At 40.0% G+C, this 24,747-nt stretch overlaps 1 protein-coding gene across 3 annotated transcripts; it reads left to right on the forward strand.

Moving 5' to 3' along the window:
- The first annotated feature begins 15 nt into the window (after window positions 1-15).
- On the forward strand, window positions 16-24,187 carry Wdp (Leucine rich repeat protein windpipe). 3 transcript variants are annotated; one of them, XM_071710636.1, is made up of 3 exons: window positions 16-455; window positions 16,676-16,725; window positions 19,919-24,187. In XM_071710636.1, exon 3 carries the CDS (start codon window positions 19,936-19,938, stop codon window positions 22,027-22,029), a length of 2,094 nt encoding a protein of 697 aa, XP_071566737.1. In that variant the 5' UTR covers window positions 16-455; window positions 16,676-16,725; window positions 19,919-19,935; the 3' UTR covers window positions 22,030-24,187. The 3 variants fall into 3 exon arrangements, with proteins under 3 accessions (XP_071566737.1, XP_071566754.1, XP_071566746.1); XM_071710645.1 differs by lacking the exon at window positions 16-455 and adding an exon at window positions 2,793-2,811; XM_071710653.1 differs by lacking the exon at window positions 16,676-16,725.
- The last annotated feature ends 560 nt before the right edge of the window (window positions 24,188-24,747 follow it).

Below are 24,747 nucleotides of genomic sequence, written 5' to 3' on the forward strand. Positions count from 1 at the left end.
GTGCGGAGTGTGGCGAGTCGGTAGGCTTGGCCCTCGCGAGCGAGAGAACGGAGTCACGGCCTGTCAGAGTCCACAGTCCTAACTCGGCCTCAGGCTGCGATAGATCGTATCTTTTCGCGGCACCGATCCCGCCGCGGTGAGCCAGTAGTCATTCAATCCTCGCGGTCAAGCGAATCGCGCGCGATAGCAATCGCGGATCGCGAGCGTGCGCGCGCGCGCCGGGCGCAATCGGGCTGCTTTACTTCTCGGTCGTTCGGATCCTCCCCGAGACCGATCGCGAGTGATCGAACGACCTTCGACCAGCGCGAAAAATTCCCCGCGGGTGACTCGACTACCCCGCCGTGGAAATCATCGCTTCTCCGCCGATCGTCATCGAAGCAAGGAGGCGAACGCGAGGGCGGATTATCGCGATCGCGTTCGTAAAAGAACGGGATACCGGGATACTGTTACAAGAGGTAAGAGCTTCTTTTTTTTTACAAGTTTCTTGAGAGGGAGAGAAAGAGAGAAAAAGTGAAAGAGAGAGAGAGAGAGCACGTGCAGGAGGCTGTGGGTGTGGGTGAGAGTATCGGTAGAGAATGTGCAGATTACGGTTTTGCGTTCCGGGATAAACGAATTAATTTTCTTTTTTACGATTCTGCACGAATTGAACGTGTGTGTGTGTGTGGATGCGCGTACGTGTGTGTGCGTGCGTGTGTGTGTGTGCGTTCGCGAACCCCTACTTATATGCGAACGAGTGAATGAATTACTTTTGTGACGTAAGATCGTACGTGACATATGTCATGAGAATTTGGGAGCTGTAGAAATCGGCATATGCGCCGCTATTGCAAACTTATCATTATTGCATGCACGTTTCGTGAAGTTACTATCGAGCATCAGGAAGTTATGGTTCCTGAGCTCAATAGTAGCGGAACGTACTTCTTTTCCACTGAATTTTAAACTGACTGACAGTCCGGGGATACACATTAATAACAGACTACGAAACATTTTAATAAAAGAATATTCAGAAATACGAAAATAACAGCATATTATTTTTTTTACTAATTCCTACAATGAGTTTTGTATTAATGTCTGGTTTTAAGACTCATTTATTAAGTTTAAGTTGAGAATTTATACGTCGTGAAAAGAGATATTCATTTTAAATTTCGTCAATAAAGAAATGTTTTTGATAAATTAATAATTTAAAAATAGAGATAAAGACTAAGGATATGACACTAAAATTTAATACAAACTGTACGATATTTACATTGTATTCTTATATTTTATGCAATATACCGGTTTTTATGATTTAAGACATTCTGTAATATCACAAACTATAATATACACATATTTGATTACTTAAATAAAATTTATTAAGTGATTTATTAGATAGTGTTACATAATCGTTTTACCCGTGTTCGTTCAACTTACGAACTCACTTCCGATGCAGTAAGATAGAGGCTTGTTCTACACGCTCTGCTTTCCGTGAACCTATATTTCCGGTCTTAGTGGTCGAAGCGTTTTTCTAAAATTAGAACGAAATGCTAAAAATGAAATAACACAACCTCGTGGTAGTCAGGGTCGTGCCGCAGATGGTGATTGTCTTTGTCCCGGGCCGTAATAGATCTTCATAAAATTTCTGGAATACTGTAATCATCTTCAGAAACTTTTTGCGAAACTTACTTCAGAACCTAATGATAAAGCTTTTTCGCTGCGAGTGAATAGCAAGGTTAATCACTTTTAATGGATTTTTGTGATGTCTTAATTACTAAAGCTATCAAATAGCTAAGTCAATCAATAGTTATCTCTTAAGGCAAAATCAATCAATAATGTCACAAATCAATCAGCTACCATAAAATTAATTTAGAAAAAATTTTCCACTCTCAATATGATTATTTTAATAATATAAATAATTTGATAATTGTTTCTTAACAATTTATTTTATTGTAATTTTACTTATAATGTTTCTGATAAAAGAGACGCGATTTCTGTGTAATAGTAGGCATTTTTATAAAGTATAAATTATTTCTTAAATTGTACTGCCTTACAAAATATATAAGATAGAAAATAAAAAAGAGAATTAAAAAATTTCGGGAGTTTCGATATGAATATCAAAATATTATCTTTTTGCAATGTTTATTTATATTTGTATATCGGAATAACTCGTGTATATTAACAGTATACAGTGTATAATACATATGCACAATTTGATTGTGGCGCTTGTCACGTTCTTGCATCGGGCGCCGGGTATAACTTTTCGCTGATTAACGAACAAATGACTTTGGAAGCCGCAGCCTCTCGCAATCAGCGTAACACGTTCCAAAACTCGTTGCTCTCATTTTTTCCGTTCTTATGCATCTGATTATAGCAAGTAGCACGTGACTTAGATAAGACACGAATCGGAATTTTTATTATCTTCTGGCGAGTCGAGCGAATCAACATTGTACATTAGCGGATAGTTACATAATTGCTCGATTAGTTTATAAAGATAGATAAATTTTATGTTAAATTTTGATTCAGAAACACACTTTTTAAGATAGTTTCTGAAATAAATCTTTACGTAAAAGTTACTCCTTCTTCTGTGGGACTAAAATCAAGAAATAGCGCTGCATTCTTGAAAATGGAAGTTAAATTTGGTTTAAAGTTAAACGAGACAGCGGTGAAACCAGTTATTAATCCTCGCAGTTAGTCCCACCGAAATGTTTCGCGTTGCGGGGAAAGTCGCACGAAAATTCTTAGACGTTAATCGGGCGAATCTCCGCTTTCAGCGCGTGTGACAGCTTTCCGTGGAAATCTCTGGCGTCTCCACGACGTCCGTACGCGTGCACGCAACACGTAAGTATGCATGCCCGCACACGTCCGACGATCGGAGCGGCGAGTATGCGCTCGCTCGCCTGGGATTAAGTACACGAGATTATGCCTGCGCGGCCTAAGATATCTTCGTGGCCGTCTGTGACGGCGGTTATTATGTAACGGCGTTAATCAGAAGGTAGCGGCTGATCCTGGAGCCCGAGCCGGCACAAATCCGACGTGGTAGTCGGCTCATCGACGCTCGAGAAAATTGAAAGAAACTAAATCTCTGGCGACCTTGAGGAGACGTAATACCGCGGCGTGTCCGGCGTGACACGGTGACAAGTTAAAGCTGTCCGGCCGATGCGTCGCAAGATTGACAATCGGCTGGCGTTGAACAATTCAATTGGCCGAGATCTGCGTGGACGTGGCTTTGAATGGCGAACTTCGAATGTACGGCCGGGCGCACGAAAGAGATCGAAACTTCACGGCGACTTCGCGATTGACTGGACAAATTATGGAAACAAGCCGCTCGGACATGTACAGCTTTACTTTCGAAAAACCAGACAGCTTCACTTTCTCGCGCGCGCGTTATTTCTTCTCTCCTCGTTTTTCCCCGCCAATCTCCGAGATCTCCGTGACACTTGCTAGGCCTCGCGAATATGTGCCGGCGTTGAAAACACGGGCAATCATGACATATTAAATTTTCCCCTCGGATTGATTGCGATCGCGGACCCGCACGTGCATGCAAATGACAAATAGAAAACACGCCGTATCCGCCTGTGACGTTCACGACGTTACTCCGGAAAATTCATGGTGATTTATCAACGACAAGTCGCCCGGCGGCGTAATGAGCGTCAAGCTGAACGCTCCTTGCATCTTCCGGTTCTCGAGATGACCGACGATCGCCCAGATGTACTCGTAAAATATTATTCCGAGTACGCAACGGAGCGCTCGTTAACCGGTCAAGCGACGATTAGCTCCGAGAAGAGTAAGCGACAAAGTAAATTGCATAATTAATATCTGCAAATAAAGATAATCGTCGGCAAATATTTCCTGGTTTAACTTAGACGCTAAAGCGTTTGAAGCTCGACAGAAAGTTACACATCCGAACGCACGCGCGGCTGAAAAATCGGCACGTCAGAGATGACGAGGAGCAACAACGAAAAGATGGATAATTTTACACGGAATTTCTCGAGGAACTTTTATCTTTGCCTCATCATACGGAACTCCCGGAATCTGGCGGGACCTGTCTCTTTTTCAACAACGGTCCGACGAGATTTAATTTCAAAAGATTCTCTTCCAGCCGCTGCACCTGCGACGCATGTATAGAACCGCGTGTCCCTCGCTTTGAGAATAGCGTCTTGCCGTGACATATCGAAGTCGGAGAGAGAGAGAGAGAGAGAGAGAGAGAGAGAGAGAGAGAGAGAGAGAGAGAGAGAGAGAGAGAGAGAGAGAGAGAGAGAGAGAGAGAGAGAGAGAGAGAGAGAGAGAGAGAGAGAGAGAGAGAGAGAGAGAGAGAGAGAGAGAGAGAGAGACGCGGACAACCGCGAGCGTTTCTACGTCGATCGTCACGGATTACTCGTCCAACGCATCTACTCCGCGTCTACTCCGTTGGCGGAGCAGGCCAAGGCAGAGCGATGCAATATCGGTTGGCGCGTCTGTATCATCGCGATAAACGAGTTCCCAGGTGTTTACGACCACGCGACGTCATCGAACCCACCTTTACCTTTCCGGCCGTGTGCATTCGTGTATATGCATGCGCGGCGTGTTACGGTACGCCACGTTGTATCTTCACTTCGGCACACACCGCGCCCCGCGCGGCGACGCAACGTCGAGAATGGAGAAACCTCCGAGGCGTGTTTCTACCGATTCTACCACGTATTGGCCGGCTATAACCGCAGATAACGATGCTTCACACGTGCGCGCTGCGTTCTGAAGATTCTCTCTCTACGCGTGTAATTTATGCAGACAATGCAATGATAATGCGAAGGCAAAAGTAGTTTATATCCATATGAATACTATAATGGCTGTAATGGATATATTCTTCTTCTCTTTTCAAAAGTGTTTGCTTCGAAAAAGAGACAAGAAATAATTATTGAGATTATTGTAAAATAGCAATAACGATGATCATAATAATTTTATTAATATTGTAATACTGGTTCGTTAAAAATTATTGAAAGATTGTCCTAATGTCAAAAGCTTTAATATTCATGCTAATTATTCTTTCCTCCTTTCTTATTCATATTACTTCAAAGTAAGAAATAATTGATTTATCTTCTGTTCTATTAGCCAAGTTTATTGGTCGTAAATCATTGCCTAAATGAGAATACGTGGATTTCACACTTGTTGTAACTCGTGGTAACAGGTAGCTCTCGCAAAAACGGAAAATTGCGCTTTCCGGGATCATGTGCGCCGTTGGTAATAACGCCGGAATAATTCTATAAACGACGGACGTCGCTTATAAGACGTTTATACTACCTTTTGAATTCTGAACGGCACTTGATTTTATCTCGCCAAGAAAAGAAACTCATTACGTCCATTGACGTAAACGAATAGATAACGCTTTCACTTTTTATTGCTATAACAATGTAAACATGGCGTAAAAATAGGAAGATCTTGTTAATTTTATCGCCAATTTTTATCGCTTTAACATCATTAAAGCATTTTAAAATATTTCACACCAATCGCATGTTTTTTAATCCGCCAATTCTTTGCCCAAAAATTAATCCTATACCTCTCGATGTGTGATTAGCTTTAACAAAAGTCTGATGTGTAGTCTACAATTTTTGTCAAGAATCTATTATTTTTAGCATTCTTTATCTTGCCAATTGACATATTTACCCCTGTGACTAATCATGACTGGGTTGCGGTGAATGAGCTAAATTTTGTGATAACAATTCAAATCGACACGAAAACTTTCCACGAGAATCAACGCTGTTGATCGCATTGCAAAAAAAAAGAGAAACCGCGATAGTGTATCGTGCTATTCGTGATTTAAAAATCATACGAGGCGCTTTACTGCTTCTCCCGATATCTTATGTACCCCTTATCGCGCGCTTATCGATACGTGATAACGCAACAAGCGTGGAAAATCAAACAAATCGCACTTTATCTTTCAGGTTGACTGTCACTTTTTACATAAATTTCAAACTTCTGCGGTACGTTTGTCTCTCTGCCGTTCTCGCTATATGTTTATGACGAAATCTGCATGTGCCAAAAGGTCGTCACGAACGAGACGCGACAGACGATATATTTTGGCTCATTGCGCAATTTATTTACATATCACGGAAAGGAAACGAGCGCCATTCAAAGCCGCAGACGAGTTGCGCATTGCATATTCATTAATTACGCACGATTAACACCTTAATGTTACTAATATTTATGTTTCCTTATGACCGATAATAATAATAATAATAATTTTTATTAGATGTATATATTAATGTAATCGTCATCTGACTATTTTAAGCAAACATTTAGAAAAAAAATGAGAGAAGTTGATTTTCTCTTTTAAATAAAAATATGTTAAAAGATTAATTTTAATTTCTTTAAATTTTTGTGATATTGGATATATCTACTGATACTATAATTAATTTTTAAATTAAATTTATGCCAAGATACAGTTCAGTTTATTCTAATTGGACGACAAGTTTTTTCATCGTTTTGCATTTTTAAGAGTTCATGTGTCAAGACGCCTTACATTCCAGAATTGGCTATCAATATCTTGACATTGAAGCAATCACTTGGTCTTGACCTTTTTAATATCGCGCATTGAAGGGGAGCTGCACAGATTGGGGTACCCTTTCTTCTTACTAATGCAGTATTTTTAAATTCTACCGATCTACTATAAATGCGTTATTTAAAATTTCTTAACGGGCATAAAACATACGATGTTGACCAACGATTAAAAAAATTATTAACCAGCAAATGATTAATATTATTATATCGGAATGTGCACGTATGTCACACATAGAATATGAAGAAATCTCTTCTTTTTTCATAATAATACACCTTCGTAATCTCGTGGATTAGCGGCGGTATTTTAAATTGCGCCGAGAAATGCAGCTCATTAAGTACTGTGCTCATTACTCGCCGGTGCCGCAAATCTCAAATTGTTGTTGGCTTCATGACGCACGTATCACGTATGTCGAGCCCTCACGAGGTCACGTGTCTTTTGAGAAGAGGACGGCGGGTAGAGAGCCGAATGGCGAAATGGTCACGGAGAAAGATAGGGAAGTTAGTTGGGTCGTGTGAGATCTTTCCTCCACCAGGCCTGAATGTGACGAAGGTCGTCACTAACGGCTGTCATTAGCAATGCTGATGTTCCAGAGACGGCATAAGTGACTGCGACCCCTGTATATTTATTCTATCTTCTATCATCTATTCGTTTGTTTTATTTTTCTTCTTTTGAATATATATTATACCCTCCCAACATTTTGTTCTCTTTTTCTCCGTAAATTTATATTCCCTTTTAAAATAATCTTCTACGCCATACTTGCAATATACATTGATAAACAATGGTCTAATGGTTTTGTTTATCTTGGAAGATAAATCTAAAGTTAAGAAAAAATTAAATATATACTTTGAATTTAATTAAAACTTGAAATAAATTTTTCACGTACATTTTTCTTCTTTTTATATACTTCCCCTTTTTACATTTATCTCCCCGTTTTTAAAATTATTTTTTGGATAATTTGATAAATTTTTAATAATAGTATTTGTCTTAGAATGTAAAGTTAAAGAAAATAAAAATAAATATATTTGATATTATAATCTCTTAGTTCTCTAAGATAAGTTTATAATTAACATTCTTATGAAAATAATATTTTTCATTTTAAGATACAATTTCTTTAAGGTGTAAATCATGTGGATGTTTGCATCTCTCTTCTCTTGGAATCTTCTCAAGCTATTAATGTTTAATAGCTAGCCTATTTCATACTTGATTACTGCTCTGCAGTTTCCTGGGACGTTACTGCGGACTATTTTATTCGATTGAACTGATTCAGTGCTACTAGCCGCTTCTATTATCTCCGATAATGTCTTCTGCGGAGCATTCTGATTCGTTCATTCCGATTGTGAAAACATATAAACGTGTCTACCGACCTGTCTCCCCTTTTTTTATCTCTTTTGACACTCCCATGTATCATTCGTTGAATGTATGCAAGAACATCCTGTATAATTTCTTTTTCAACTCTTCCCGCTATCGTTTCTCTTTTTCGTTCCCTTTCTCTCTCTCTCTCTCTCTCTCTCTCTCTCTCTCTCTCTCTCTCTCTCTCTCTCTCTCTCTCTCTCTCTCTCTCTCTCTCTTTCACGCGCTTTCTAGTTCAGCATATAGACCTTTTTACGTATGCATATATCAATAGTCAGCTTACGGTCTGAGAAACTGAGGTGGACGATGAAAATGATCGCTATCGCCCAAGGCCCTTTAGGTTACACGAACGAAATTCTGACGTATCATCGCAATATACCACGTTACATAACGCAACACAGGACTAATGTGAACGGAATATCTTAAATCTCCTGGCGAACTGAAAGGCGTCATCAACTTTTAATTGCCTCTCCTTAAATAGAATAGTAATGGTCGAAATAAATATGATTATTTCGCAAACAGAATGGAAAGTATTTAGAAAAGAAATAAGGACAAGGATATTACTGTTTGTAATATTTTTCCTCTGGAGGAATATTAAAAATTGGACAATTTTTAGAAATTTAAAATTCATTGAATAAATTAATTGAAAAACTTGACGACGGTTAGCGGCATTAAATGAGAGTAAATAATTGTGTCATATTTTTTGTAAAGTATAATGTTATTAAATTAACTAGTAGCAAATTAAATAATAAATATAAAATATTATTCATATAAATATGTAAATCTATCCAATTTGAGATATAATTATGCCCATATGATAGATTTATAATCACTTACATAATTTATGGATTGTTATTTTGATTATGAAATTGTTAATTAAGGTAAGGAGAGAAATAGAAACGGAGGAATCCTTAAGACAGTTTTAAATCAAATAGATACACAATCAAATATTTACTACTTGATAGTGTCACACACTGATATTTTACATCAACTCATGAATGATATTGCGCCTGATTATAATTATTAGTGGCGAGCATATGACTAATATCCTACAAACAACAAAATAGAAAAACAGATATAGATTATTAACTTAAATACCACAGTACGATTTTTATCTACGAGACGTCAATAATAATAAAAAATCCTTATCCTGTTTCTGATTCTGAATCTTTATCTTCTTTCTTATATAATGACATAATTCAAAATTATTACATAACAATTTCGTGAGATGTGTATTTAATCAGAAATGTCATCTTAGATGATAATTAGACGTAGTTCTGCAAAGTGGAATCAACTCCAAAACCTTACTTTTTCGCTAGAGCACATTCCACGAAACATTAGAAATAAAACGCCAACGTTATCTCAATATTATGACAAAATTATAATTCTCCTCAAATACAATTTTATGTATTATATGCGTTTCTAGAAAATCTTCTGTCCACGTGGAGTGCACTTTACAATACAGAACTAAAAATCACGAAAATGGTGTTTGGTGGTTCCTTATTGCATAACTGCATCCAATTATTATAGATATAGAAAATTCAAAATGTTGTATGCATTGTGCATATTACATGTATCGTAATTATACTACGATATTAGCGAATTTAAAGTGTTAATAATAGAGATAAACAGAAAAGCACAGATAGTTTTATAATAAGTTTTATAATCACGTAATTTTTATATATTCACGGAAACATCATGTAAAATATATCATGCGTAGGAGATGAAAATCCTACTGCGTTTTCACTCAGCTTTATCTATTTGAGAACATATTCCGAGATAAGCGTCTTATCAACGTACCACACATTGGTTGGTATTTACTGATAAAAATGTATCTGTCTTTTTACAAAAGTATAAAAATAAATTTTCCTGTTCTTAAGTACATGTTACAGGAATTAATAAAGCCGGATTATTGGTAAGAAAATTATGTAAATGAAGATTTTATACTCAGTTGCAATAATAAGTAGCGGAATCTGAATTAATCAAATCTTCATTTACATACGTTTTATATTAGACGAAAGAAATGAATTAACTGACGATAATTGTATCAAGCTTAGCGAAGTTAAAAAAAAAGTTTGAATTAAAATTCTGTTATTTAAAGAAGATATCGTGAAGCTTATAAACACTGCAATTCCGAATTCTCTCTTTTACTTTTTAATAAAATTGTTCTTAAAAGATTGTTTATAGGGAAAATAGTATAATGATAAATAAAAAGAGAAACAAAACGTTAAAAGTTTAAGTGACAAAGAAAAGTGATGCACTTTATATTTTATACATTGCAAATAAGCTTAGAACAAAACAACTTCTTTCAATTCCATCGATAATAATATTTGAAGATCTAGCATCTTTTTGCACGAATCACAGATAAAAGCGCAGTCAAAGTGCATCACGATCGCGTGACATGAAAATGCAAAACGTTACATCACCGTTGTCAACGAGGTGCGAAATGTGATTGTTTCCGGGATTTATAATGACCCTTGCGACCAATTGAGTATAAACGAAGATTATCAGCCAGTGCATTAATACCACTAGTATTTAAAGCCAGATTTTTATTCAAATTGGACTGATGATATGCATTTGTTAATAGATTAAGTGCAGTATAGTATAGTAGTGACGTATAATGGAAATTGTTTCGGTATGAGCTTTACGATCTTTCAATTTACTTTTTAGACAAATTTAATAATCAGTATATGTATAAGTATCAGTATCAGTATATGTATAATAAATTTGAAAAGAATAACAAACAGTAAAGATAAGAAGAAAATAAACGCATAAAACTATATAATAATTTGCTTGTAAGAACGTTTGTGAAGCTATCATTAAAGCTTTAGCTTATCGCACATTTCTTTTTTAATTGTAACTATTTTATATGTAATGTGTGATCAAAAACACGATCTTACTTTAGATATAAATTTTAATAAGATATTGCTTGTGTGTGATTGTTTAATGTAGTAATGTCCTTTAATTTTAAATTTATTGAAATATTATTTTCTTCAATTGAGAAATTCTACTGTAAAACTGTTGTTAAATCGCGACAAGTCTGTTTTACTAAGAGTTACGCGTAATGAAAGAGTGAAGGCCGACCGGCTCTTTACATGTTAATACATGACGATCTCGATATCCGACAGTAAAGCATTTTGAGAAGGATTAATGCGCGAAAATATTATTCTCTTGACGTCAGGGTACATATATGTACTTTTAAGATTAAAAACTTTTAGTTTTTTTTTATACTAATTTAAATATTAAACAGATAAGATTGATACCATCGATCAATTACATTTGAAACATTGCAGACAAGCCGAACCAAGATAGACTATTGGTAGATTCGAAAGGTAAACATGTCAGAAGTATCGTGGTATTATTACTGCGAGCATAAAAATAATGATTGATGACATACGGTGAAATCAATAATTTCACAAGAGAAACGAAATAAAATAACGCAAAAAAACTATCCACACGGACTCGGTTCGGACTTACTTAAGATATATTTTGAATGCTCGATTGAATCTCCTGATACGGAATGTGAAAAAATGGGAAACTTTGTCACGGACAAACAATCAACGAACAAACCTTGACGTTCGACAGGACACCATGTTAGGAGGACTGTCAACTAATAGCGAAGCTCGTTCAACGACTTGTACGACGACTCGTTAGAAAACACGTTAGAAACGCCGTTTCGTTTGAATTGGCTTTTGAGCGACGCCTGCGACGATCGTGCCTGCCGTCTCGTCGCGAAATGTATGTCAGCGCGACGATATATTGTTCCTAATTGCCTCCATTGGCAGGCAATGGATATTATTTCAGGCACGGCGACTGCCACATGTGGTCTTCGCACGACGGATGCCCGCCGATCTTGAATCACTCGCGCGTCCGTCCTCGCTCCGTTAACACGATAAGAACAGTCGCTGGCTATCGATAATCTATGAAAAATTATGGCGAACGGCGTGGTAATCTGACAACAGCTTCATCGGAGCAGCAATCACCGTGGAAAGTCAAACGATTATGCACGTGCTTTAAACGCGAAAGAGTTATTAATTTTTATCGCGTATGTGAAAGATGTGAAAGATGTGACAGATTGTCGGAAGAATGACTTGAAGAGATCTTAGCTTCCGAGATCTTAGTTTCCAATGAAGAAATCTTAGCTTCCGTTTCTAACAAATATTATTTCTGCTCATTTATCTTCTTCCTCGAGAAAGAGAAGCGAAGAGGCGATGAGAGATCTCAGATAACGCGAAACAGAAATGTCGATATGTAAGAGTGTACTGGGCTTCAAGATCAATAAATTCAAGTCCTGTTCCAACATCCAGTCCTGTCACCGATGGCGATTGCCCCGTCGCCGTCTGAATTCGGTCGTTCTTTTGCAATCGCTTCTCGAAGTTTACGCGAACTAACAGCAATCATGTCTCATCGCATCCATCGGCGCTACGCGCGCGAATCGATCGATCGGCACTAATTGTGAGCCGGTCATAGGCGGTCTTAGAGGGACTTATTAGCAACGCGAAATCTTGTTATTCGCGATTACTCGAGTTGATTGACCTATCTTGCTCTGACGTATGCCTCTAGCGTGATCCGTAGGCGCGTTGCGGCTTGGTAATCGTTTCGCACGAATGCGTGATACTAGTACTTCGATATTACTTACAGGAGAAAGACAGGATTGTCCGGTGTGGTCTTCATTACCGTTGTTACTTTAATTTATTATCTGTTTTTTACTTTGCGATCTTTATCAAGATTTTGCAACAATTTGTGAGGAAAAAATTGAAAAAATAAAGAAAGAAAAAAGAAATTACTTACATTACATGCAACGATTATACAAATTACGTTTTTGATGTAATAACCGATAATTCGTGACACAATTTTGTATCGTAATTTACACTTTTTGTTTCATTTATAATGATACCAGGAAATATCATCTGCAAGAAAACTGAGACTACAGAAATTAATAATCGGTTACAAAAAAGCATTCCCGGAAGAGACATAATACGTTTCCAAATACGTAACACATTTCAGATATCTGTCGATCGATAAAAGCGACGTTGCGAAGTATACGTACCACGTGCTCCGAAATCAATTAACGTTTCATTTACGACGGTCGTCCATTCGACGATTTACAATGTGACGTCGATCGTGCGTGACTCCAGAGTTTTTTGCGGAATTCGTCACGGTATTTCCAATTTCTTCGAAACCGGGGCTTCAGTCCGGTTCTCCCTGTCCATATCTCGCGCGCATGAAGGCACGTTTATGCTTGGCTTTTCCGAGCAACTTCGTTTATTGCCGATGTAAATAAATTCCTAACAGCGAGATTCTCGGTCTGTGTATTGATCAACAAAATTGCTAATTCGATCCGGTGAGAAATTCTTGGCAAGCATTGTCGAGGGTCAGTCTAAATGTAGTTTAAGGCAGTCAACAAAGTTGTGAGAAGTGTCCAGAGCGTAAACGTATCTTGTATCTTCAATGCACTGCTTCTTGTCTAAAGTAATAATGTTTGCATTCTCATTGTTTTCTCCAAAAGCTCGTGTTCTACTTTTAGATTACCCAATAAATTACTTCTCTCTCTCTCTCTCTCTCTCTCTCTCTCTCTCTCTCTCTCTCTCTCTCTCTCTCTCTCTCTCTCTCTCTCTCTTTATGTTACAAGCTTCTCTAAAACCTTTTCTTCCTCTTTCTGTCCGTTGCTTAAACAATCAATCACTGGAATAGAATTACAAATTCATAAAAAAATCTGTAATCCGTAATCTAAAGATAAATCAAGATTGTATCGCTATTTCTTTAACTGTAACATCTTCCCAGTGAGATCTTATATTGACGGGTGGAATGTACCATCAACTTCACGATCAAAGTTCAATTTATAATCGATGACGTTGGTTACTTACGCACATCGGCCCTGGATGATAACAGAATGATTTTGTAAATTAAACTGTAGACAGAAGAATGTGGAATGAAAAAAGAAACAAGAGAACTGGTAGAAAAGTCATCAATAAAATCGCGTTTGCATTATGATAGATTGATGCTTGTCACTTCTCTACATGTTCGAGTCATGATTTATCGATTGCGATTCCCTCTTTTGGGAACGAAATTAAATACAGCTAATTGATTAATTCGCCGATGTACAAAACGCCTTGATGATCGGTCAGAACGGAGTGCCGTTATGCGCAAAATATCATGCCAAACGATAAGTACGCGGTTTTTATTACAGCAGAGAGTTCGTTAACAGCGACAGTACGATATTATTAACCCGTTAATAATAGTCCATTCATGCGCGCATGATTAATCATATTTTTATGCACGTTGCAAGGCGAGGGAGAAATGTTCGTCGTCTACTTTTATAATTACGCACTTGTTAGGTCCGCTTTAAAATAAGCTAATTTTTGAGCAGTAGATTCATCAAGAAATTAATAAATTAATTAATAATCGAAAGTCCGAGAAAAAAAATCTCACGGGAAACGCAATAATCGCTACGCGAGGAACATTGACGAGCACATAATCAGAGACCGATGTCCTTGCGTCGCAGCCTATGCTTTCGCACGCAACGAGTTAATGAGCCTAAATTAGAATAAATAAGGATCGCGTGATCAGAGTCAACAGACGGACGTATTAAAATACGAATCGCTGGATTGAAGGCGAGCGATGTGTTTCCGCAGCCGCTTTTAACTTCTCCCCGTACGGAGGTGTACGACCTGCCGGAATGACTCCTCGAATCGCTGGGCTCCCCCTGGAAACACGTGGTGAACTGGACCACGAGGACGCGTCTCGGTACCGTTAAGAACGGAGTCGGCAAAAAGCGAGCCGTGACCAAACCAGGCATATACACGTTCGGTGCACTGCTCGTTACGAATTTTCTGCTGAATTCGCGCGCAAAAAAAATCGCGCGCTAAGTACTTACACATGCAAAATGTCCCTCGCATCTGGAGTCGACTTTTCTTTGCGAAATTAGGGATTACAGGAAGCTCTCGGTGCTCGACTACGGTCTTGAAATAATTAAATAAATACTTAAATAAATAATTAAAATTTCTGAAAAAACACCGAGCTCGTTTAGATTCAAGGGAATGATTAGGTAAACACGTGCAGCCTTGATTACGCAGCTTTGATTGATTTATTACCAAAAAAATCTCGGTCAATTCAATTTAATTATTCATAATTCACCGCGCGCGCAGCGTAATATGTTATTATCCGCGCGCGAATAGCCAATTAAAACGAAGAAATCGTATTTCGCGATAGCGATAAGTCTCATTAATGTGCGTAATGTCACGACGTTGAACGACGTAATCGATTCGACGTTGTGTCTCTTTGAACCCGAGAAACCCGGCATGCCGAATCTAGCACACGAGCGCGAGACATTTTGCAACGCGGCGGCGCGGCGCGCGATTACGAAACCGAGAAGGATGCGGGCCATAAAAGAAAAGATGCGGAGGGGAAAAAATAGGCGCATGTTGTCATAATAATAATAATTACAACCTGCCGTGTAATAACGTTGCGACGATCCGGGGCCGGAAAGTCAAGGACTAGAAATCTCGCGCCGGAAAGTGAGTCAGCGACGCGATGCAGAACGGGGGGGACAGGGAAAAACCCACGAGACAAACCTTGCACAACGGGAGAGGAGGGGGGAGGAGGAAGAAGGAGGAACGAGAACGAAAGTGTAGCCGTCGTCGCGGTGGATTAAACGCAAGCCGGAGGATGGCTGGTGGAGTAAACGCAGGATTAGATATGTTATACCATATTTTACAGGACTTTCGCTAAATTTACATTAAAGTAGAGCTTTTAGGTTGTCTAAAAATTCAAAAATTGATTGCGCTTGTTTGCGCTTTTCATATTTTTCTCAATTTTAGAATGAGACTTCACATTTTGCGCCAGATCATTTTCGACATTTGGACTGAACACAGTCCATCAGCAAGATATTTGATGCTATATTTACTTATATTCTGCAAAAGTTTGGTGACATTTTGTTACCGGATGATGCTTTAAAAAGTATAAAAACAACCATAAGAAGCATTTGTCTATTTACTGCTTTTTTGACTTAAATTTGCACTTAAAAAGGACCAAAATCAATGGTCGAAACATCGTGTGAACAGTATCTAATAATAAATGTAGCCAGTTGGATCGAATAAAATATCAATTAAAAGTTTATCGTTTTTTTTTAATATTTAATGTAATTTCTTATTTTTACAGTTCGAAATATATCGAAAAAACAAATTGTAATAATTTTAAGTGTTATTACAATAATTTTTCTTGAATAGATTGTTTAAAAAGGCGTGTTATTTTGGCACAGGAATTAAATCCTCCTAAATTACTGAAATATCACACTGTGCGTCGCGGAGAAAATCCGGGTGAACGATTTAACGCTTCGGCGAGCAAATCGACGCGGGAGCCATGCGAGCGGATTATCGCGGTGGGTAGACACATGTAGGTAGGTACATGCCGGGATCGGGAATGCGAACACGTGAAATTCCTCGCGAAATGATACTGCGGTTACACCGCGAGAATCGTCGCGAACAACTTTCCATGGCTCGCGCGAACGCTCGCGCGCGATAAAAGCGATTATACGCGCGCCACGATCGAGAGACAAATGCTGCGTAAGTGACGGACGATACGACGAAGAAACGAAGGAGCGCATACGTTAGAATATAGGAATGTCCAGACAGCGAATTAATTTATCATTCGTTAATGCTGATCGTCGCAATTTATTTTCTATTAGATATTTGCTCGACGATCAGACAAATCGATTATTAATCTTACCGATACGTCGGTGATTCTCTGCTGTTAAATCGCGCTCAATCAAGGAGTATACTTAACGTGGGAATTCACTCGTCTGTTTCGTGTGTGTTGCAGATGCCCTCGAGATCGCGGTGTTGCCGAAACCACGTCTGAGTAAACGAGTCGTAAGTGACCGATTAAGATACTCTATCGATTGCATGACACTTGGGGAGGAGGCTAAATACGTAATTTCTCATGACCATAATAATAATATTTTATCACGATTATTATGATTAATATCTGATTAATAATGATTTATCGTGGATTATTGATTAGAGCCGATAAAATAAAATTTTGCTGCTGCATGCGAGATAAATGGATATGTGTACTGACCGACTTTCCGCAATTAACTGCCATGTTTGTATTTGCAATTAGCATCATCAATGTCTTTCGCAAAACGTAAACACCTTGACGTAACTTAAAATGAACGTTTCTCGCAAATGAAAGGACGTAACTTTTCGTCATTGTTACTTTCGATTATACAAACGTGCGAGTCTCTTTCTTTTCTAAGAAGCCAAGATTGTTAAACTTGAAAAAAGCTTTTACGTCAGCTACCCGTACCGCGTGGCACATCCGCACACCATACCATGCCACTTTCATGCGAAAGCCTCGTTCGTAGAATTACAGGAAGTAGCTCTTCGCAAACCTCACACACACGCGTAACATACGTATTGGTTACACAAAGCGTGGACGCATATCCGAAGCCCGGGATAGCGGATCGTCCCCCGAGATTTCGAGCCCATTGGCCATGACCTGCCTCTACCCACGCGATCGCGTAAACGTAAAACATGTCTTACATTGCCGTGCGTAGATCTCGAGGGCCATTACATTCATTCGAAGATTAAAACGCCGGAAAACGCAAACCACGCGCTCTTGTTTCGATAAAATCACGAATTATTTCAGATCTTTCGTGCAAAAAATATAATGCTTTGCGAGCCTTAACATAAATGATAGTCTGCGTTAAATTTTTCTACATTATTCTTCTTTCGAATTTTTATTCTCCCGACGGTAAAAATTGGAAAAAGGAAAAACTCGTCGACATTTTTACATGACAAATTTAATATTATAAAAGTTGTTTTTTAGAATCGAAATTATGCATTGGATGTTTGAAAAAAAAAAACGTCTTTCTATTTTATTATTGCTTAGTCATCGCGTATCTATTAGCTGATACGTGATATTTGCGCAATATGTATTTTCTGTTAATACTAATCTAATTTGCTTTACTAATTTTTTTCATTAATTACGCGGTACCGATCGTTAATCACGAGATGAGAGCGCGTGATTTCGAGCCCGATTACGCAACGGTGAGAAATCGGGGTATCGGCTTATCGGTATCTTCAACAAGCACAATAAAATCCATTATTTGCTTTATCTCATTGATAGCTAGGGACATTTATTTCAATCCCGCGGTCAGAGTTATTAACGCACCGCAAGAAATGCACCGTCGAATCGCGCATGCAGCCGGCCAATTAACGCGATTACGATCGGTCATGCGAGTTCAATGCACGTCGTTGCGCGATCGCGGCGCGCGAACCATCGCCTTTCTTTCCTTCTTTTACTCGGCTGTTTATAGTTGGAAATGACGTCACCGTTATGCGGACACCGCGGACAGTATGCAAAATAATGCAAATGACATGCCGAAACTGCTCGCCCTCCGTCTTCCTATGTATAGAACCGCCTGTCGTAGCGGTTTAGCGTTCCAAAGAGGTATTTGAAACGGTGAAAAAGAGGCTTGCTCGACTGATAAATTTTCTTCGTTCAGCCCAACACGACGATCCTACCTCGCTCCAGGCGGTTAGTTACAGAACGGCTGGAATAGCTATCTTAATATGCGCGAACTTCGACATTCACATTTTTTTTATTTGTACAATAATTCTATTTCACATATTGGTCGAAGGAAAATATTTTTCCTGGAACTATATAATCAGCAAAAAAGACTTGTAAACTAATTTTTTTACCCAATTAATAATTTAATCGACTGTACTGGCAATGATTATAATCGTGGCAACGATTATAATCGTCGTGACAAATCGTCACCGCGTTTCGACCAAAGATTCTAGTCATTCTAAAGTTGATGTAATTTTAGATGCTTATAATATAAGCATCTTAATTAAATAATTAAATTTATTGCGAAAAATATTACCTCAGCCAGGATGAGGTAATAATTGTCACGACGATTATAATCGTTGCCACGATTATAATCATTGACCAGTATAGCCGATTAAATTCTTAATTGGGTTAATTATTGACTGGCGAAGTAAATGTTACTTATTCGGTTTTAATTTTTTTACTCTCTTAAATTTCGGAATGTATGGATGAGAGATATATGTATTATAAAATATATCTCAATAAGGATGTATACGCGAGTTATTACAGCGGCTAACAGAAATATTAAGCCCTTAATGATCGTACCTTTTCACGAGTTAATTCTTACTTTATCGTACAAACTGTACCGCCTCTTATCTGCAGCCCCACATTGACGATTGCCGAGGCAATGATAATACGCTGATAAGGATTGGCTGGATGATGGCCGGGTTTATCAAGCGTTACGCCATCGCTTTTCAGCTTGGTCGGGATAATTGAGTGCCGAACGTATCACGCGCGACTAAGATCGACCGGGATGTTTTGCAGGTGCTACAACGGCGGTAATTACCGTCGGGCTGGGCGTGTGTACTAATTGCAGGCATTAGATAATCATTGCCTTATTAAAGCCAGCCCGGGACGTTTTACTTTCATTACTTTCCTTCACGGTCTGCTTGAATAGACCGTGAAAATTACGTTCTATTCACGTGTGCGATTACAGGATATTACAAAGTACAACGTAATAGCAATAATTAGCAATAGGTTTCGCTCGCTATTACGAAAAGTTATACCGGAAATCGGCGCGCGATGAGTAACGTTTCCTTAGTGGATGCACACTCTGCATCGTACTTTCCGATAATTGCTTATCTTCGGCATCTTCAGATACACACGGTGCATGTATCCAATTTAGCTCTTAAAGGTCCACTTCTCTCACCCGCCGCGTTGACCTCCTTTCGGTGGTCACGTCGGCCATCTCGGTACGCAGCGTTCACTTCGATTCCACGACGCGCGGAGTTAACATACGAAAATATTTTTAATTATCGTTACGAACGCCCCCACGCGACGCTCGTACTCGTCCCTGACACAGCGAGCTACATAATCCGTTTATCTTCTAAACGCGCGACGCATCTCAATGCTATCTTCATTATAAATATTCATCTAGTGACATAAAACTTCTTCGTTCAGTCACAAATAACGAACACATATGCATATCATCACGCGATTTCTTTGTTGCAGGTAAATCAGATCGAAAGATGCGAGCAGCACCGCCTCTGCTGTCGTTCGTCCTGATCCTTGTATATCAGTCGGGATGGACCCACGGGCTCTGCAAACTGGAGAACAGCACTTCAGCGTGGTGCGACCAGCTGGAGGACCTCAAGCACATCGAGACGCAGGGTCTGGAGTCCTTGACCGCTCCGATCGCGCGAGACGTTTTAGTCCCGAGCCTCCTTAACAATCTGACCAGCCTCAGGCATCTCGACCTATCCGACGGCGATCTGAAGAAGATCGAACCAGGAAGCTTTCGAACTTTAAGTAACTTGAAAAGTCTCAATCTCGGCGACAACCGCATCGAGTACCTGGAGCTAGCCTCCCTGGAGGGCCTGACCCATCTGCGAAGTCTGAACCTGCGGAAAAACGCCATCCAGCAACTGCCGCCCGCCCTGGCGCGCCTGAAGAATCTTAAGCACCTGGATATCCACGGTAATCCGCTCGAGTGCAACTGCGCCACTCTCAAAGTCCGCGATCTTATCGCTCAGAGGGGCGTGACGATATCGAAGAAGGTCGTATGCGCGGGCCCCGACAACATGAAGGGCACGTCGCTGATGAAACCGAACGCGGCGATCATCTGCAGTTTCGAGCAGCAGGATCGGGAGATGCAGAACGATCAAGCGGAGGGATCCGGGGAGCCGGATCTAGGATCCGGAGATGTGTTTGACGAGCTCAATGAAGAGGATGAGGTAGAGGACGGTGGGTCGGAGGTCAGTAACAGCACGTCGGAAAAGCCGGGAGAACCGGAAGTCGAGACTCCTTTCCCGACCGTGTTGGTAGATTCCGCAGAATCTTCCATCTCGAAAGAAATCACTACCGACGCGACAACGAGTTCCCTGCAAGAAGAAGAAATTTTCTTTGACAATGAAGACAAGAAAGAGCAAGCATCCACGACCGAGATGTCGCGGGACAAAGAGGACATCAAGGATGCCCTGTTTTATCCAACCGGAGCCTCCGGCGATGGGGACGAAGGTTCCGGCGAAGGATCCGGTGCCGGTGGAGCGCATTACGACGAGGAGGAGACCGAGAAAGCTGATACCGATGAAGAATCGTCGTTCTTCCCGGGAACTCTATGGAACATGGTTTTTGGTGGCTTCACAGGAACTTCCGCGACTACGTCAAAGACCAGTGACCCAAATCTTGAGGAGGAGCAGTTTATGGATGTGTCGTCCACTAAACTGGCCACCGAGGAGCCAATCGTGTCCAGCAAGAGTCATTCGGTCGAGTCCGACACTAAAATCACTACCGAAGTTACCACGAAGGTCGTACCGCCCGATCCGAAAGTCAACGACGTACAAGTGTTGAAACCTCCTAACATGATCGACGATTCTAAATCCGGTAATATCATGGATAGAGATAATAACGAACAAGCGGTATCTTCGCCCAAGCAGTCCAAGAAAGGCATGGGCTCGTACGTCGTTCTCGCCGTCCTGCTCGCCATTGTCGCGGCGCTGATCGGTTTCGCCGCGTACAGGGGTGAGATATGCAGAAAGAGGAAAGCGCCCGACGTAGAGACCGGCACCGAGATGAAGGAGATACAGAAGTCTCTTCTGGAGCACGGCGACAATTCGACTCAGCCAAAGAAGGAGGAGAACACGCCCTACGTAACGGAACTCGAGAGCGATCCTCTCGTGAAGGTCAAATCCGCTGGCGACGACGCGAAGACTGACGAGATCCACGACGATGACCGTCATCAAACTGATCAAACGCAAGAAGCACCGCGTCTCAATGGCACTGTCGATCATTCGGAGCCCGTGAAACCGCCCAGGAAGCAACTTTCGCAGGACGAAAATGCAATTTCGCAGGACGACGAGGTGAGAGAGGAGAGACCTCGTATTGACGTGAATTCCTTGAGGAAGAACTTCTTGGAGGATAGAAACCCGCTGCCCTCCACCTCGATAGCGACGACCAACGGACCGACCCCGAATCACAACGCTTCGGAGCCCAATGGGCCACCGCTCAGCCCCGGGGCCCAAAGAGTGAAGATCACCTTGCAGGAGATTCCCGATAGTGTGCCAAAGACGCCCATACTCATCACGCGAACAATGGCTGGTGAGAATCTAGTCAAGACGCCATGAAGCAGTGTCCCGAGGAGAGAGAATCTACGCGAAATAACGAACGTTATGTCGACCGACCGACGTGCTCGTCTGTCGAACGTAATTGAGAGACAAATATTTGGTGCAGAAATGAGGGAGAAGAGTTCTTTTTCTTTTTACGAATGCAACAGGTCCCAGATGTGATTTACAATAACGCCGTTGTTCCTAGGATTGCACGCAAATTGACTTCTCGCGATGGATTTTCGTGATAAAGAAAGATCAACCGAGTCAAAGACCATACACGCGCGGACAGTGGCTAGGGGACTATTGTTTTCGGCAGGAAGCTGAAAGTGTGCGAAAGGTGACTGAGGAACAGATGTAACCTCGGGCCGCTTCGTTGAACAATCGGACGCACGAAACGCTATATGTATATATTTGCTGAAACTGTATGCCGTGCAGGATGTCCTTCGGCTATCGCGTATTCTTTTTAATTTATGATGACATCATTCAATGTCTTTTAAGGAAACTTCGCGAGATCGTAGATTCTGATCTTCGTAAAACTGTGTATACGTATAAGTAAAATAAATAGATGAATTTAGAAATTACAAGTCAAGAAATGTTAGAATTAATGCACATATATAGTAATTTCTTCATCCATAAAAATTATTATTATTGTAATCTCTTATAAAGCGCTATGAATACATTTAAATTAAAAAAACCTTTATTTTACATAAGAGATGCAAAAAAAATAAATTTTTTAAAACATTAATTGATAATTTCTAAATTTATCTATTTATTTCACTTGTATGAATGCAAAGCTTCTTTAAAATTAGAATTTAAAATCACACTTTATGAAATTTTTTGTTAATTTTTAAAGTTAAATTTTGGTGACTAAAATCTAACTAAAAATTGTTTAAGCAAAGTCCATCTTTAAAAGAATTAAAATAAAGATATTCTCTTATTTAATAGCTACACTCGAAGAGCTCCACTTTCAAAATCTTACGACTTTTATCGCTTACAATTCACGAGCTACTCTTATCAAATCAACTGTTTTTTTCCCTCAATTTAATTGAACGAAAAATACGCGATATTTTAGACATCCCGTATCTATGCCATACGCGTAGAGTTCCGCGGATGGAGTAACGTTCGAAGTTAACACCGCAGTACACTAGTCAGTCTTCCTAACGGGCCTAATCGCGTGTCCTGCGAGCGCCAGAGCGAGGACGTCGAGAATTCCGCGGGTAGGTATTCGTTGTCGCGCGAGATCGCATCGCGAGGATCCTCGGATTAATCGAGGATCGACAAAGTGTTCGCCGTACGTCAGGCGTCGTTGAGCATTCCAGTTCTGCCATATTTTTCTACGCACGAACCATCGAGGATTAATACACGCCGTTCGGCCTTACGCCGTCCTTCGATCGAATTACAGATTATTTGCCAACGCGTATCTCGCAGTATTTAGCGCGGCGTTTTACGTGTGACACGTTTGTACGCGGTTTGGCGAAGGGATTTGTAATTCCAATGAGAGGTAGAGTTTGCCAATTACGAATAATGACCTTTGGGACAGCTTGTAGTACGGATAGCTATACGGAGTGCGAGCGTTTAATGAACGATTTGACAATATACTGCTAACGTTATAGGACCCATTATTCACGTCAGAGACAATGTATACGTAATATTCTATTATCGCATTATTCTTCTCTTGTAACGGACACGATTCCCTCGCGACTTTAGAGGCACACACACGTTTCAGAAAGGCAGCGACTCGCTATTTTTCATGTGCATTAATGTATTTATTCGTTGCGCACGGCGCAAATAAAGAGACGGACGGAGATTTCGTGTATGTGACGACACTCCGTCGCGTGATTATCAGTTAAATGGACACGTCACGTAGCTGTGCGCGGCGGCGGCGCGGCGGCGTGACAAAGCGCCGCGATGTGTTATCATATTATCCATACACTATCGACTATTATTCCTTACGTATGATTCTTTTAAGTCAAAATGTGTCGAGAATGCTGTTACGGCGTATATGATTTAATTTTTAAGATAAGCGCGGACCCCCGTTAGATCAAAACTTGTCCCAACGACAACGCATTCGTTGGATTTAACTTAGCGATAAGAAAATAAGGAGCTCAGCGAAGATTGTAAGACTTTATTTATATGTTCAGCCTTTGGTCAATAAAAGAGAGTGTTATTTTGTTGATATCATCATTTACTTTTAATCGTGTGCGTCACGGGTAATCTTTGACCTCGCTTTGTTCTCGTGCTCACGAAACACCACGTCACCGACGTACTACACGTGATTTCTTTTATATATTTGTTACATAACTATATCCAACGACGCTCTGCGCCTGAAGAAAGCACAACTTATGTCGACTTACCGAAGAAACAAATAACGCGAGAAAAGAAACAAATAATGAAGAAATGCGAAATATATGTCTCTCATATCAATATCCTATTTATACATGTACAAATGTATATTTAATAATCGCTTTGTAAATTTAGATCCTGTGAATTTAAATGAAAATTCATACATCTTAAATTGTTTTACGTTTTTTCCATAATAAGCAGCCGATGCCACGCAGGTAGCCGATAAATGCGTAAGTGACAATAAAAGAGGCGGTGAACGGCAATGTACACAGATTATGAATTATTAAATTATTAAATATCTAGTATATATTTAGCAATACCCAGCAATTCATCACCCTGCATAGTGGGCGGTGTGATGAATTACTAGGTATTGCTAAATATACACTAGATATT

The sequence above is a fragment of the Temnothorax nylanderi genome, unplaced genomic scaffold (assembly GCF_030848795.1).
Source record: "Temnothorax nylanderi isolate EJ_2023f unplaced genomic scaffold, tnyl_v1.0 TNYL_tig0004_pilon, whole genome shotgun sequence".
In the NCBI taxonomy this organism is placed as follows: domain Eukaryota; kingdom Metazoa; phylum Arthropoda; class Insecta; order Hymenoptera; family Formicidae; genus Temnothorax; species Temnothorax nylanderi.